This window comes from Arachis hypogaea, chromosome 19, assembly GCF_003086295.3.
Source record: "Arachis hypogaea cultivar Tifrunner chromosome 19, arahy.Tifrunner.gnm2.J5K5, whole genome shotgun sequence".
NCBI classification, from domain to species: domain Eukaryota; kingdom Viridiplantae; phylum Streptophyta; class Magnoliopsida; order Fabales; family Fabaceae; genus Arachis; species Arachis hypogaea.
In genome coordinates, this window is record NC_092054.1 from 138747091 (window position 1) to 138761677 (window position 14587).

At 32.6% G+C, this 14587-nt stretch overlaps 1 protein-coding gene across 1 annotated transcript; it reads left to right on the forward strand.

The window, feature by feature from the left end:
- Positions 1-12027: 12027 nt before the first annotated feature.
- Positions 12028-14321, forward strand: LOC112775383 (uncharacterized). The gene is made up of 2 exons (XM_025818967.3): positions 12028-12815; positions 14091-14321. Exons 1-2 carry the CDS (start codon positions 12194-12196, stop codon positions 14186-14188), a joined length of 720 nt encoding a protein of 239 aa, XP_025674752.1. The 5' UTR covers positions 12028-12193; the 3' UTR covers positions 14189-14321.
- Positions 14322-14587: the final 266 nt, after the last annotated feature.

Genomic DNA, 14587 nt, shown 5'->3' on the forward strand with positions numbered 1-14587 from the left:
GGTATGCAAGCTAACCAAAACCCTCTATGGCTTAAAGCAAGTGCCAAGACAATTGTATCATAAACTGGCATGTGGATTGGCAGAGATTGGTTTTCAAGCAACAAAATCAGATGTTTCTGTATTCTTGAGGAATGCAAATGGTATAAAAACCTTTGTGTTGGTGTATGTAGACGACATCATCATCACTGGTGAATCTGAACAGTATGTAAGAGAAGTCATTGACAAACTGAATGCTAGATTTTCACTTAAGGACTTGGGGGATCTTCACTATTTCTTGGGTGTGCAAGTAGCCAAAACAAAAACTGAGGGTTTGATTCTGTCCCAGCAAAAGTACATTGGGGAAGTGCTGAAGAAGGCAGACATGGCAGGGTGTACAAGCTGTTATACACCTTTACCCTCCACTGTAAAGTTGTCAGCCTTTGGGGGCTCAAGTTTTAGTGATCCTCAACTTTACAGGTCAGTTATTGAAAGCTTGCAATACCTGACAATAACTAGACTAGAAATCTCCTACTGTGTCAATAAAATGGCTCAATATGTTCAGGCTCCTCTGGACATACACTGGAAAATGGTGAAACGAATACTAAGGTACCTCAGTGGAACAAGGAACTATGGCCTACATCTACACAAGGACTGCCCGTTGCAAATAACAGCATATAGTGACTCAGACTGGGCTGGAGACCTTGACGACAGAAAATTCACAAGTGGATATTGTGTGTTCCTTGGCTCAAACTTAGTCTCTTGGGCTTCAAAGAAGCAAACAGCAGTTGCAAGGTCTAGTACTGAAGCAGAATATAGGAGTATAGCTGATCTTGTAGCAGAATTACTGTGGATAAAGAGCTTAATGATGGAGCTGCAATTCTCACCAAATGAAGCACCGCTGATGTACTGTGATAACTTAAGTGCAGTCCTACTAGCAGCCAATCCAATTCTTCATTCCAAGTCAAAACATTTTGAGATAGATTTACATTTTGTGAGGGATCATGTGAATAACAACTCTGTTAGAATAAGCCACATTCCAGGAGCAGTCCAAGTAGCAGACATTTTAACAAAGGCCATTCCATCAGAAAGCTTCATGCACTTTAGAACCAGGTTAGGCATTGTTGAATTAGACCATCAAGAGGAGACAGGAAAACAAAAAAGAAAAGAAAGCAGAGATGATGATAAGGGTGCTGAATTACAAGCCATAGAAGCTGCTGAAACTACTAATGCTGGTGTGCTGAGTTTCGTGAGACACAAGTCAGTTGAAGGAAGTTAGTTTGCTGAGCTGTTAGTATGCTTAGCTGTACACTTTCTATTTTAGGTAGTTTATTAGAGTTCAGTTACAGTCAGACTTCTAGAATCAGTTGAGTGTTCAGTTAGATGCTTCTAGAACCAGCTTGCACTTGTACATATAAAAGCACACTCACCCCTACTGAAAATATAGTTTTGATGTAACAAACATAGAATACACATTTACAAAATTCAATTCTCTCTGTTTTCTCTGTTTCTTCTTTTTCAATCTCTCACTCTTATTCCCTTCTTCTTTTAAGTAATTATCTGAGTTTCTAGTACCTTTTAGTAGCCTTGAAAATGAGATCATAGCATTCAAAATCTGTGGGAGAAAAATTAATATTGATTTGTATATATATATATATATATATATATATATATATATATATATATATATATATATATATATATATATATATATATATATATAACTGAACTAGCTAGCTATTAATAACATTATAATTTTGATCTATTGAAGGTAAAATTAAAGAGCATTTTTATAACTCACATAAAAATTAATTAAAATAGCACATATTGGATAAATTATCACATTAAAAATTCGATGCCATTTGTCACTCTAAGAGCACATTTGAAGAAAGTAGACAGACCCCACCAAAAGATTATTAGGGACAATAGGGGGTTTAGGAATATTTCATATTTTGGGGGTAGTTGAGTTGTGACTTGTGATAGTGGGATTTTGTGGTGTATGAATTTTGTTGTTCTGGAAAATAAAATAGAAAATAAAAAATAAAAAATAAAAATGGTGTGAGTGTGCAAGGTCGGCTACCTGATAGGCCTGTAGTATAATCCTCAAAGCTGTTCCCATTTAATTTGCTTTTCTGTGCATTTTGATTATATTGTTTTGATATTAATTAACTTTCAAATTTATTTTAAGGCTACATATAAAGGCATATATATTATATTACCCTTAGAAGATATTAGAGATCAACTCAAACCGAAAAAAGAAAGCACCGATCGAATTTCGATTATATTTCATCTCTTTTTGATAAATTTGTAATTTTTATTAAAATTAATAGATATATAATTATTTATACTTTTTTGTTAATTTAAAATTTTGTGACAGAGCATATTTATTTTATAGGAGATGGTGTGTGATCCCTACCTAATCTTATCTCATAAATCATGCTATAAAACTAATTATAAGTATTTATATATATATATCACCGGTAATATTAGGAAGTCTAAAATTATTGTATATAATATAATATCTATAATTTATATACATAATATTTATATTTATATATTTATTATATTTAAAATTATATAATTATTCTAACAATAATGAATAAATATTGAATAAAATAATTTTAAACAGTTTGAATTGAATTTTTATTATCTTTCAAAATATTATTGGTATATCACATACATGTTCAGCAATAAATTATATAGAAGATCTAGAAAACAGTTTACAAAAGCATTATTCCTTTATTCCCATGATGACACCAACTATTCTTATTATTTACATTATCAAAATTATCAAATGATAATGGGTTACGTTCCTGGTGAACTTAATTATCAGAAAACAAACAGATCTTTTGGTAATTCTTTTAAAAATATATAACTTTTAATCATAAAATTAAGATTTAATTATTTTATAAATCTCTATAATTTTATATTTTTAATTAAATTTAATTTTAAAATTAAAAAGTTTATAATATATCAAATTTTTATACTAAATAAAAACTTTTATTCAAATTCTTATAGTTTAAACACTTTCTTTAATCATTCCCCCACTGTTTAGACGTAACCTACCCCAGAATTTTAAATAATATCATTTTCGGAAGAAAATTTATCTAAAGTCAAAGCACACACGATTAGTGTGTATGTAAATATAAAATTTTGCTGTAGTGCACTGACAAAATGGGGACGCAGGTGATTTGCTCCGTTTCTTTTAACAGTAAAGTGTTGTTTTTGTTCCTATCGTTTGGAGTAAATTTTATTTGTGTCTCTAATATTTAAATTATTTTATTTGTATTTTTAATGTTTGTAAAAGTGATTTAATATTATCTTGCCGTCAATTACACATCATGAACGCTTTAGTTTGAGTTTTAAAATCTCTTTTTAAAGTTAGAACACAAATGTCTGAAATAGAATCGATGATCTACTCTGAAAAATAGCTCATCAAATATTGAAACTAATTCCTACAATATTTATATAATTCACTTTTCTAGGAACATAATTGAATCTAAATACAAATAGTGGGTATAATATTAAAATCGAACACATCCAAGTGAGACCTAATTGGGAATGAATATATCAAAATGAGAATAATTGAAAAATATAATATGATTTGTTAGTATAATTATTAGTAGGATAACATTGAATCACTTTTATAAACGTTAAAAATATAAATAGGACAATTTAAACGTTAGAAACACAAATAGGGACTTATCCCAAACGTTGAAGACGATACTTTACTCATTTTTTTTTAATTTCCTATAATATCCAACGTGGAAAACTAAAGCTTGGTGCCTTAGTCAAAATTAAAAAAAAAAAAAACTTATTACTCGTAGAAGAATGTTAGATGACTTTTTTTTATTTAATTTAAGGATAAAGTATACTTTTTGTTCTTAAAGTTTGGTAAAAATTTTAAAAATATTTTTAAGTTTTATTTTGTTTTAATTTTGTCTTAAAAATTTTTTATTTGTATCAAATATACTCTCGATGGCTAAATTTTCAAAAAATGTAAGACCGATCTAACAATAATGTATGAAATTTATACTTGATTTGCTTGTGTTGAGGGTTATTTTTAGAAAATTATTGTTGAATTAGTCTTAATTTTTTTTTTAAAATTAGTCATTAGAGTATATTTGATACAAATCAAAAACTTTTGAGACAAAATTAAAATAAAATAAAACTTAAAAATATTTTTAAAATTTTTATCAAATTTTAGAAACAAAAGTATATTTTATCTTTAATTTAATACTATTCTATTCTTTATTATTTTCTACTGAAAATACTAATCTCCTAATATTCTCTTTACTCATGAGCTTATACCCAGAGTGGTGTTTAATTTTGTGGATTAAAAATGGAGTATTAAAAAGAAAAGCAATAACTTATATATTTATAACATTGATTTGTGCTTAATAGAATGAAATATAATATTAAAACAGAAATGTTGGTATACTTTTTGTTTTGAAACACACGTTAAAACAACTATTTAATCTTATTGTAATTCTTTACTACCAGTGTGTTAAAATAGATTAAGCTTGTAATGCCAGATTTTTTCTGCTAAATTTTGAGTTAAATAATTTGAATCTAATTAACCTAAAAAGATAGCGAGTAAAATAGATTAGTCTACAAATTAAATAGACGGTCCAATTTTTTATTTTTGTAATTTTTGTATAAAAATATTTTTTAATATTTATCTTTATTCGATCTAAAAAACGTAATTCATTCACTAAAAATTTTTTTTTGTTTAAAATTTTTGTCTAAAAATGTCACTTGGATAATATAACTAATACATATACAAAGAGTAAGTACAACAGCAATAGACATATACTAGTGTAATACAGATAGTTAGTTATAAGTTTAGTGTATATAATCAATTATTAGTCAAAAAAGTCATTAGATTAGTAGAGTGAGAACTAGAATTATTAGTTCCCTCAACTTTACCCTCTCTTCCTTTGGTTTGTGGAATTTTCACATTCAGAGCTTTAATTCAAGCTTATCTTTTCTTTTTCAATAATGTCTTCCAACTATGAATTTATGGTGCGGTGAGCGATTGTCGCTTGCAATCACTTCGATCACTCTTTTCGTTTCGTTTTTTCTCCTCAACATTTCACAATTTTTTTTTCTGAATTTCTATTTCTTTTTTTCAATTTCTTTCTCTCTTCTTGTTTTCTCTTCTTTTCTTGAACTCATATCATAAAGATTGATGAGATTTGTCTAGTTTCACACATCACACATTTTAAAACTAAGCATTTTCAATCAACAAGATCAAGAAATTAAAAGAAGGTCCGAATCTGCATCAATTTCTCAGATTCATTGATTTTCGAATTTCAAGCCATGGATCCTACAACGATTAAAACACAACCAGCACCCAGTGGCATTGATTTCAATTCCCTAACTTATTTGATAGCTCAGATCAACACCTTTCAGGCAAATTCTCCTCGTCCTCCAGCTAATCCTATCATGGATCCCTCATCCCCGTTCTTTCTTCATCCTGGTGATAGTCCAGGTAACCCCTTCATATATGAAATATTAAATCACAAGAATTATAATTCGTGGTCAAGATTGATACTGCGAGCCTTAATTTCGAAGAACAAGATCGCATTTGTTGATTGTTCTCTCCCAAAATCGATTGAAACTGATCCAACTTATGAAGCATGAGAAAGGTGTAATACGATGGTAGTTTCTTGGATCAATTTGTCTTTCAACCAAGATATTCGAAATAGTATGATTTGGAATGGTGTAGCTAACAATTTATGGAAAGATTTAAAGAAGAGATTTTACCAAGGAGATGTATTCCGGATTGCAGAACTTGAAGAGGAACTTTTCTCAATCAAGCAAGGTGACCTATCCATAACACCTTATTTTATATAGTTAAAAAGCATACGGGAAGAATTGGAGGATTATATACCTCTTTCCACGTGCATTTGTGTCTCGAATTGCAATTGCTCCTCCATTGTCAGAACCTATAGAGATGATACATTTGTTGTTAGATTTTTGCGTGGATTGAATGAACAATACACCACGGTTAACATAATGTTAATGAAACCCCTCCCACCAATAGATACAGTTTTCTTGTTGCTGTTACAACAAGAGAGACAAGCTTTCAGTTCAGATTTCATAAATTCCAACTTTCAAATCAATGCAATCAATAATCAAAATAGTCACACCTTCTTTAGGGGCAGAGGTCGTGGAAGAGATGGTAGAGGCAGAAGTTATGGAGGAAGAAACACCCTCCGCCAATGCTCATTTTGTGGCAGAGAGGGTCATTTAGTGAAAAATTGCTACAAAAAGCATGGGTTCCCTTCACACCTCAAAGCCAAGACAGTCCATAACATCAACAACATCACTGCTAAGGTAACTGATGAGAAAGGCAGTGACACTATAGATATCTACAAGGAAGGAAGTAGTATTTTCCAAGCCTCATTTACACAAGAACAAAAGCAAACTCTACTAATATTGCTCTAACACCATGGAGCCACCACTTCTCATAATGTGAACAACATTTTCACTGTCACAGACCCTACGTCCTCCGATGAAGGTAATTCGGTGATCATGAACATAGTTTTGTCACAATATAGTGACTCTTGGGTTATTGACACAAGAGCCACGGTCCATGTTACACATATTTTTGCTGCATTTTATTCACATCAAACAATCAATCCTATTAGGGTTAGGCTCCCAAACAAAAGCATCGTCACAACTTCAATTTCTGGCATAGTCAAAATCTCTAACACATTGTATCGCACTGATGTTCTTTACATTCTATCTTTTGCATTAAATCTGATTTCAATCTCAAAATTAATAGAGTTAATTGATTCCCAATTTATTTTTAACAAATTTAGTTGTGAGATACAAGACTACCATACAATGAAGATGATTGGAGCAACTAAACTCACTGAGGGTTTGTATACAATAAAATCAGATACCAAGAAATTGAACACTTACACAACTATGTCCATACAAACAGTAGCAACTTCACTAGTCACACACCACACTGATCAATCACTTTGGCATATTAGAGTAGGTCATATTCCATTTAATAAATTGCATTCTATGCAACAGTTGTATCCCACAATTTTAAAGTTCAAATTTAATAAAGATGCTGCTGCTCTTTCTTGTGATTCATGTCACTTGTCTAAGCATAAAAAAAAACCTTTTCCTCACAGTTTCTCTAAAACTCAATCTTCATTTGAACTCATTCATGTAGATATTTTAGATCCCATTAATGTTATTTTCACAAAGGAAAATAAATATTTTTTAACAATAGTAGACGATTATAGTAGATATACATAGATTTTCCCAATAAATTTAAAATCTGATGCAGTAGTTTTAATTCAACAATTTGTAATTTTTGCGCAATTTGAAAAGAAAGTTAAATACATCAGATCTGACAATGGAAAAAAATTTCAAATGCATGAATTTTATAAATCAAAGGGAATTATACATCAATCCTCTTGTGTTGAAACTCTTCAACAGAATGGGATTGTTGAAAGAAAGTATCAACACTTGCTTCAAGTCACCAGAGCAATCTTATATGAGTCTTGTGTTCCACATTGCTACTGGAAATTGGCAGCAGTATATGCCACTCAAATTGTCAACCAAATTCCCAGCAATTTACTAGACAACAAGAGCCCCCTTTGAGATTCTTTATCACAATACCACAATTTTTGAAAATTTCAAAGTATTTGAATGCCTTGCATACATTTTCACATTGTCAGTTTATCGGACTAAATTAGATGCTAGAGCCAAAAAGTGTGTATTTCTTGGTTTCAAAGAAGGCACAAAAGGTTTCTTATTGCTTGACATCACTAATAATAAATTATTTGTATCTAGAGATGTTGTTTTCTATGAGAATATTTTTCCTTTTAAAGAAAGTAATACTGTAGCGTCTCCTTTGGCATCATTAGACCTGACTCACAACAAACGTCATCATCACTTAACTTTGATGACATATTCACATACACCCAAACCACTTTAACTCATATCCCTGCCACAATTTCTTTCAACCCTCCTATTCAATCACATGCATCATCAAATAATAACAATAGCATTACCTCATCTCATCATGCTCACCCACAATAACCCCTTAGGAGATTCGAAAGAATAAAAAGAAAACCAGCTCATCTAGAGAATTTTTATTGCATGCAAACTTTCAAAGAGACAGCAACCCCAACCAATTGTAGGTATTCTATTTCTAATCATTTATCATATCATAATCTTCAACTGCACGTAAAACTTTGTCTATGAGCATTGCATCATCCATTGAGCCAAAATATTATGAAGAAGCTATGACTGAATCTTGTTGGAGGGATGCTATTTCAGCTGAGTTGGAAGCCTTGAATACAAATAAGACTTGGGTGATTACTACTTTACCTCCAGGCAAAAAATCAATAGGTTGTAAATGGGTCTTCAAATTAAAATTAAAACCCAATGGCAGCATTGAGAGACATAAAGCGAAGCTCATAACAAAAGGGTACAATCAAAGACAAGGATTTGAGTTCTTTAATACTTACAGCCCGGTTGCAAAAATGACTATACTCAGAATTCTCTTAGCCTTAGCAGAAGCAAAGGATTGGTTGCTTCAGCAACTCGACGTCAATACGGCTCTCCTCCATGGCGATCTAGACGAAGAAGTTTACATGAGTTTACCTCCGGGCCTCAATGTGAAAAAACCTGGCATGGTTTGCAAATTAACCAAGTCGCTCTATGGCCTCAAATAGGTCAGTCGACAATGGAATGTCAAACTGACTTCTTTACTCTTGAGCTTAGACTACTCACAGTCCAAACATGATTACTCCTTATTCACTAAATCAAATAATGGTGTTTTTACTGCTGTTCTTATTTATGTAGATGACCTAATCCTCATAGAAAATGACCAATTAGAGATCAACATCACCAAGCAACAATTACATGCAGCATTCAAAATAAAAGATATTGGCAAATTAAAGTATTTCCTAGGTCTTGAGATAGCTAGATCAAGCACTGGTGTTGCAATTCATCAAAGAAAATATGTCTTGGACTTGCTCACTGAATACAAAATGATCGAATGCAAGCCTGCCACAACTCCGATGGATTATACAACCAAACTGGACAAAGATTCAGCACCAGCATTCCCAGATGTGTCAGCTTATAGACACCTCATTGGTAGACTTGTCTACCTCACAACAACACGGCCAGACATTTCGTTCGCGGTGGAAAAGTTAAACCATTGTTTGGACTATCCTACCACTGCCCACTATAGTGCAGCTCTCCGAATTCTCAAATACTTGAAGAATGCCCCCGTAGTAGGTCTCTTCTTCTCTGCCTCCTCAGACCTGCTCTCTTTCGGCTACTCATATGCAGATTGGGCAGCATGTCCAGATAGTAGAAGATTAGTCTCTGGCTACTGCTTCTACATAGGCACTTCACTTATCTCATGGAAGAGCAAAAAACAAACAAATGTGGCTAGATCCTCATCTGAAGCGGAGTATAGGGCGCTAGCACTTGCGACGTGTGAAGCTCGTTGGATCTCATTCATTCTAGCTGACCTGCATATTCCAGTCACCAAATTCATCCCAATCTACTGTGATAGTCAATCTGCAAGGTATATAGCCGCCAATCCCGTCTTTCATGAGCGTACCAAACATATTGAGGTAGATTGCCATGTGGTAAGAGAGAAAATAATTTCTGGGCTCATCAAGCTTTTGCCTATTACCAGCAAAGACCAAAATGCGGACATCCTCACAAAGGCACTTGCTCCAGGAGCCTTCAAATCAGGTTATGCTAAGTTGGGATTGCTCAACATTTTCGATCCCAACTTAAGGGGGAATGTATGATTTTTGTATGCACATAGGTTTTTCATTGTATCTCTATAAGTTCATGTTTTTTTTTTCTTTTCTTTTTTGGAAAAGGTTTATGTAAATCCCAAGTGCATGTTTATATAACACTCATTGTAAATTGGTTGCCAATTTTTCAGACAGACAACTTATAATGTCACTTGGGTAATATAGCTAATATATATACAAAGAGTGAGTACAGCAGCAATAGACATATACTACTGTAGTACAGATAGTTAGTTACAAGTTTAGTGTATATAACCAATTGTTAGTCAAAAAGTTATTAGATTAGTAGAGTGAGAATTAGAATTGTTAGTTCCCTCAACTTTGTTCTCTCTTTCTTTAGTTTGTCCTCTCTTTCTTTAGTTTATGAAATTTTCACATTCAGAGTTTCAATTCAAGTTTACCTTTTCTTTTTCAATGTCTTCCAACTATGAATTTGACAAAAAATGACAATTTTTTCTAATTTTTTTAAGCCAAGATCTTAATTTTTATTCCACACATTTTTCTGAAAATAAAAAAATAAATGAGTCAACCCGTACAATTATTGGACTCGTGAACGATTCAAACCTTACAAACTGAGGTCTATAAACAAAATAAAAATAAATAGACCAATTCATATAATGTACAAATTTAGAAAATAGACCTTACTTAAATGAGTCTATTTAGTTTGTTTGACAATCCTAATTTTAATGTTATACATAATTAGATAATCAATTTTTTTTATTTGATATTTAATATAATCAACTTTTTAAAATTATTATTTTATTTTAAATTCTAAATTTTGAATTTTAAAATCTAAACTTAAAACACTAAATTTTAACTCTAGACACTTCAAAAAATAAATGTTAAAAAGGTGATATTTTACATAATTTTTTTTCATTATTATTAACTTATTAAAAATTATATATAATTTAAGATTTATTTGAATGTTATGTTGACATGCATAATGTCAATTATATATAATTCAAGATATTATTAATATAAAATAATTGTATACGTGTATTTGAATTTAATTATTATATAATACTACAATAATAAAAATAAGGGATAAGTGTTGTTTTAGTCTTGAAGGTTTAGCTAGGGTTAAAATTAAATTTGTCCTAATGTTATTTTAGATTTAAAATCGTCTCCAACATTTTATTTGATATTAAAATCATTCTTTTTAATAAAATTTTTAATTTTATTATTAAATTATCTCTAATAAAAAAATTATAAAATTAAATAAAAAAAAGAGAAACAACGCGAGGGAGAAGGGAAGAAGAGAGAGAAGGGGGGACGATGCGTCGAAAATCAGTACGTTCCAGAGAGAGAGAGAGCTCGCGAGGGAGAGAGGAGACGCAAGCCAGGGAGAAAACTTGTCGCGCTCCGCCACTGCCGCCACTGCTACTGATCTTGCCGCCACTTCGCGTCCTCGCCGCTGCACCTCGCCACTACACCTCGCCGATTCTGCTTTTGTTTCTGCTTCTGATTCTGATTTGTTATTTTTCTTATTTTATTGTTGTTGTGTGTTGATTTTGTTGTTGAATTTGATATTGTTATTTCTGAATTCGAATAATGTGTTATTGTTGGTGTTGCTTGAATTATATTATTGGTATTTGGTGGGAGTAAGAAAGGTGGTGGAGAATATTTTTGCCTTGTAAAAAATCAAAAGGACGATTTTAATACCAAATAAAATATTGAGGACGATTTTAAATTTAAAATAACATTGAAGACAAATTTAATTTTGACCCTAAACCTTAGAGATCAAAACAGTACTTATCCCTAAAAATAACTATTTTTTATATTAAGCACATAAATAATTATTCTAAAAATTAAATATAATTAGACAATTATATAAAATGTTTTACGCTATAAACACATTAAAATTAAACTCATAATTCAAAGATAAATTAACCCAAACTCAATCTAAACCAAATATTCTATCCAGGAATAATAATGTATATAATATTGGTGTCAAATATATACACAAGACAATTTTGATGGGCAAAAATAAAGGACAAACATTCAAGTATCATTCCACCACCAAAGACATATATTATTATGATCACACTCACCCACTACTAATTACAATGACACCACCACCGTCTTCTCCACCACTAAGAGATCCCTCACAACACGTTCCTTCAGAAATATATCATATGATATCTATAATGGACCTAACACATGCTTAATCGAACCTACTAGAAGTCACCTTTACAATGTGTATATATAGTGTCCCATGCCTCACACTTTCATGCACCAATAAGTTCTTGCTTCATGCCTCAAGCGGTGAAATAATAACAACAATAATACATTATATTGTATAGTCTTTTATCAAGCTTAATTGATAGACATACTCATATCGTAAATTCTCCTATATACTGTCACATTCTCTTTGTTGAAGTGTAGAGAGACATATAGCGTTAGAGATCATGGTGGCAAGCTCCAAGGTTATTGGAGCTGTTTTCATTGCTTTGTTCATTGTGGACATAGCATTTGCTGCTAGGGTGAAAGACAGCTTCTTAGGTGGTGGAAAAGGTGGTGGTGGTGGAGGAGGAGGAGGTGGCGGTGGCGGAGGAGGAGGAGGAGGCGGTGGTGGCAATCTTGGAAGGGGTTCTGGATATGGATCAGGTTATGGGTCTGGTGGAGGAGAAGGATATGGTGGTGGAGAAATAGGAGGAGGTGGTGGCGGCGGCAGAGGAGGTGGCGGAGGTGGTGGTGGTGGTTCAGGAGGATATGGATCAGGTTATGGATCAGGGTCTGGGTATGGATCAGGATATGGCTCTGGTGGTGGAAAAGGTGAAGGCGGTGGTGGCGGTGGAGGAGGTGGGAGAGGTGGAGGTGGAGGAGGTGGTGGAGGCCTAGGTGGCTCCGGCTATGGCTCTGGTTATGGTGAAGGAAGTGGTTATGGCCAAGGAGGTGGCATAGGAGGAAACGGTGGTGGCGGTGGCGGTGGAAAAGGAGGAGGAGGTGGTGGCGGCGGTGGCAATAATGGAGGTTCCGGCTACGGAAGTGGGTCCGGCTATGGATCCGGTAGTGGAGGTGGTAATGAGGGTGAGTCTCCTTAAACAAATTAAATGAAGGGTTAAAAATATAAATCACTTTTAGAAATGTATTTAAACGAAATAGGTTTTGTTTTATTAGGTTTAATTTGCATTCAAACTATGTTGGTTTTCATATATGTGATCTCCAAAAATAAACTATAGGGTGGTTTCATGGCCATCCTTCTTCATGCATGCATGGTAGTGTTAATATTTAGTTACCCTTCTTTGTTAGTGATGTTATCAAGCATGGCATTAACAATAATATTTCTGTACTTGTGTCTTCTTTTCTCCGATCCTCTTCCTCCTTTCTAGAGTATTCTTGTCTTGATTATTTTTATCTTAAAAAATTGATGTGATCAAAGAATATATATTAACGTATTGTCGTTGTTAAAGACATATAGTTATTAACAGTACTAGTTATTATTATCAAAGGAGAAAAGTTGTTTCAATAATAGTTTCATGAAGTTTTTAAATCGAACAGATCAAAATTCAACCCAGCTAAGAACTACAAACTTTATAGTAACTCATTATGAGTAGCTTTTCTATTTAATTATGACTTTGAAAAGAAATGTTCCGTACATTTATTATTTCAGCAAGCATACACTCTCATTTCTTCGTTGGAAAAAGAAGTTTAGCTAATGTGTCCTAAATCCTTTACATTATTATTTTCTTGGTATGATAATTAATTACTGTACTTATGCTCAGCAATGTAACGCATGTGGGACACTGAAGGCTGGTTTATAATGACAGACATTTGTTTTACAAAACTATATAATTTGCAGACCTACAGGTCCATCATTTTTATTTTTCTACTTTTTATGATGATACTACTTACCCGGGTACCAAAAAATCATTTGCTAAAAATATTTATGCTGGTTTTTTTTTCTTAAATAGCTCAGAGTCAAATGTATGCATGAATAACTAAAGCATAAATAACTAACGCATAAAAAACTACATCATACATAATAAAACACAACGGTCAACCTTACCTGATAGGATAAAGTTGCTAATTTTTGTTGTTGTTGAATGCACTTTTTTATCTAAATAACTGGGACGAAACCATACTCATGAAAAACTATTTCATTGTAAGCTGTTTAACCCAATTTTTAATGAAGAAAATAAACCCAATTTTTTGCCCGTTGTAATGTTAGAATCATTCATATTAAAATTGCTTTACACAAATCTTTTCCGCCACTATGGCTCGGCCATGGGGACCCCGCCACAACTTTGAAAAAGCTTGATTAACATTTTTTTTTATCAATTTCGCATGCTTGTGCCTGCAAAGCGTTAAAAGGAGACTTGGAGTCTTGCACAAGCAAAGAAACTCAACCGTTACAAGATCCTAAACAGCTATCACTTTTGGCATCCTCACAATCACAATGAGACCACCACAAAAGAGCACAGAAGATTGTCAAAGTTATTGGACTTTTTCTTAGAAACCCATGATTATGTCTTGCCTTGTTTCTCGGGCTTTTTGAAATAAAATAAACAAATGGCAAACATGCTTATTGAATTATTTCCAATAGGGCTCCTATAGAAAAGCTATCAGTCTATCAGTCTTAAAACACAACAAAGATGCAACGATTTTTATTGGTAGTGCAGGCACTCATTCAATCAAGGCAAATATTTCATGAACATAACGAACATCATAATTTGGGCCAACATCAAGCCCATTAATAATAATAGATGGCACATCAACGAAGTACAATAATCCATGACCAAAAAAAAAGTACAATTAACAGCTATGTTCAAATAACACTACCCCCAATGCACAATACCACA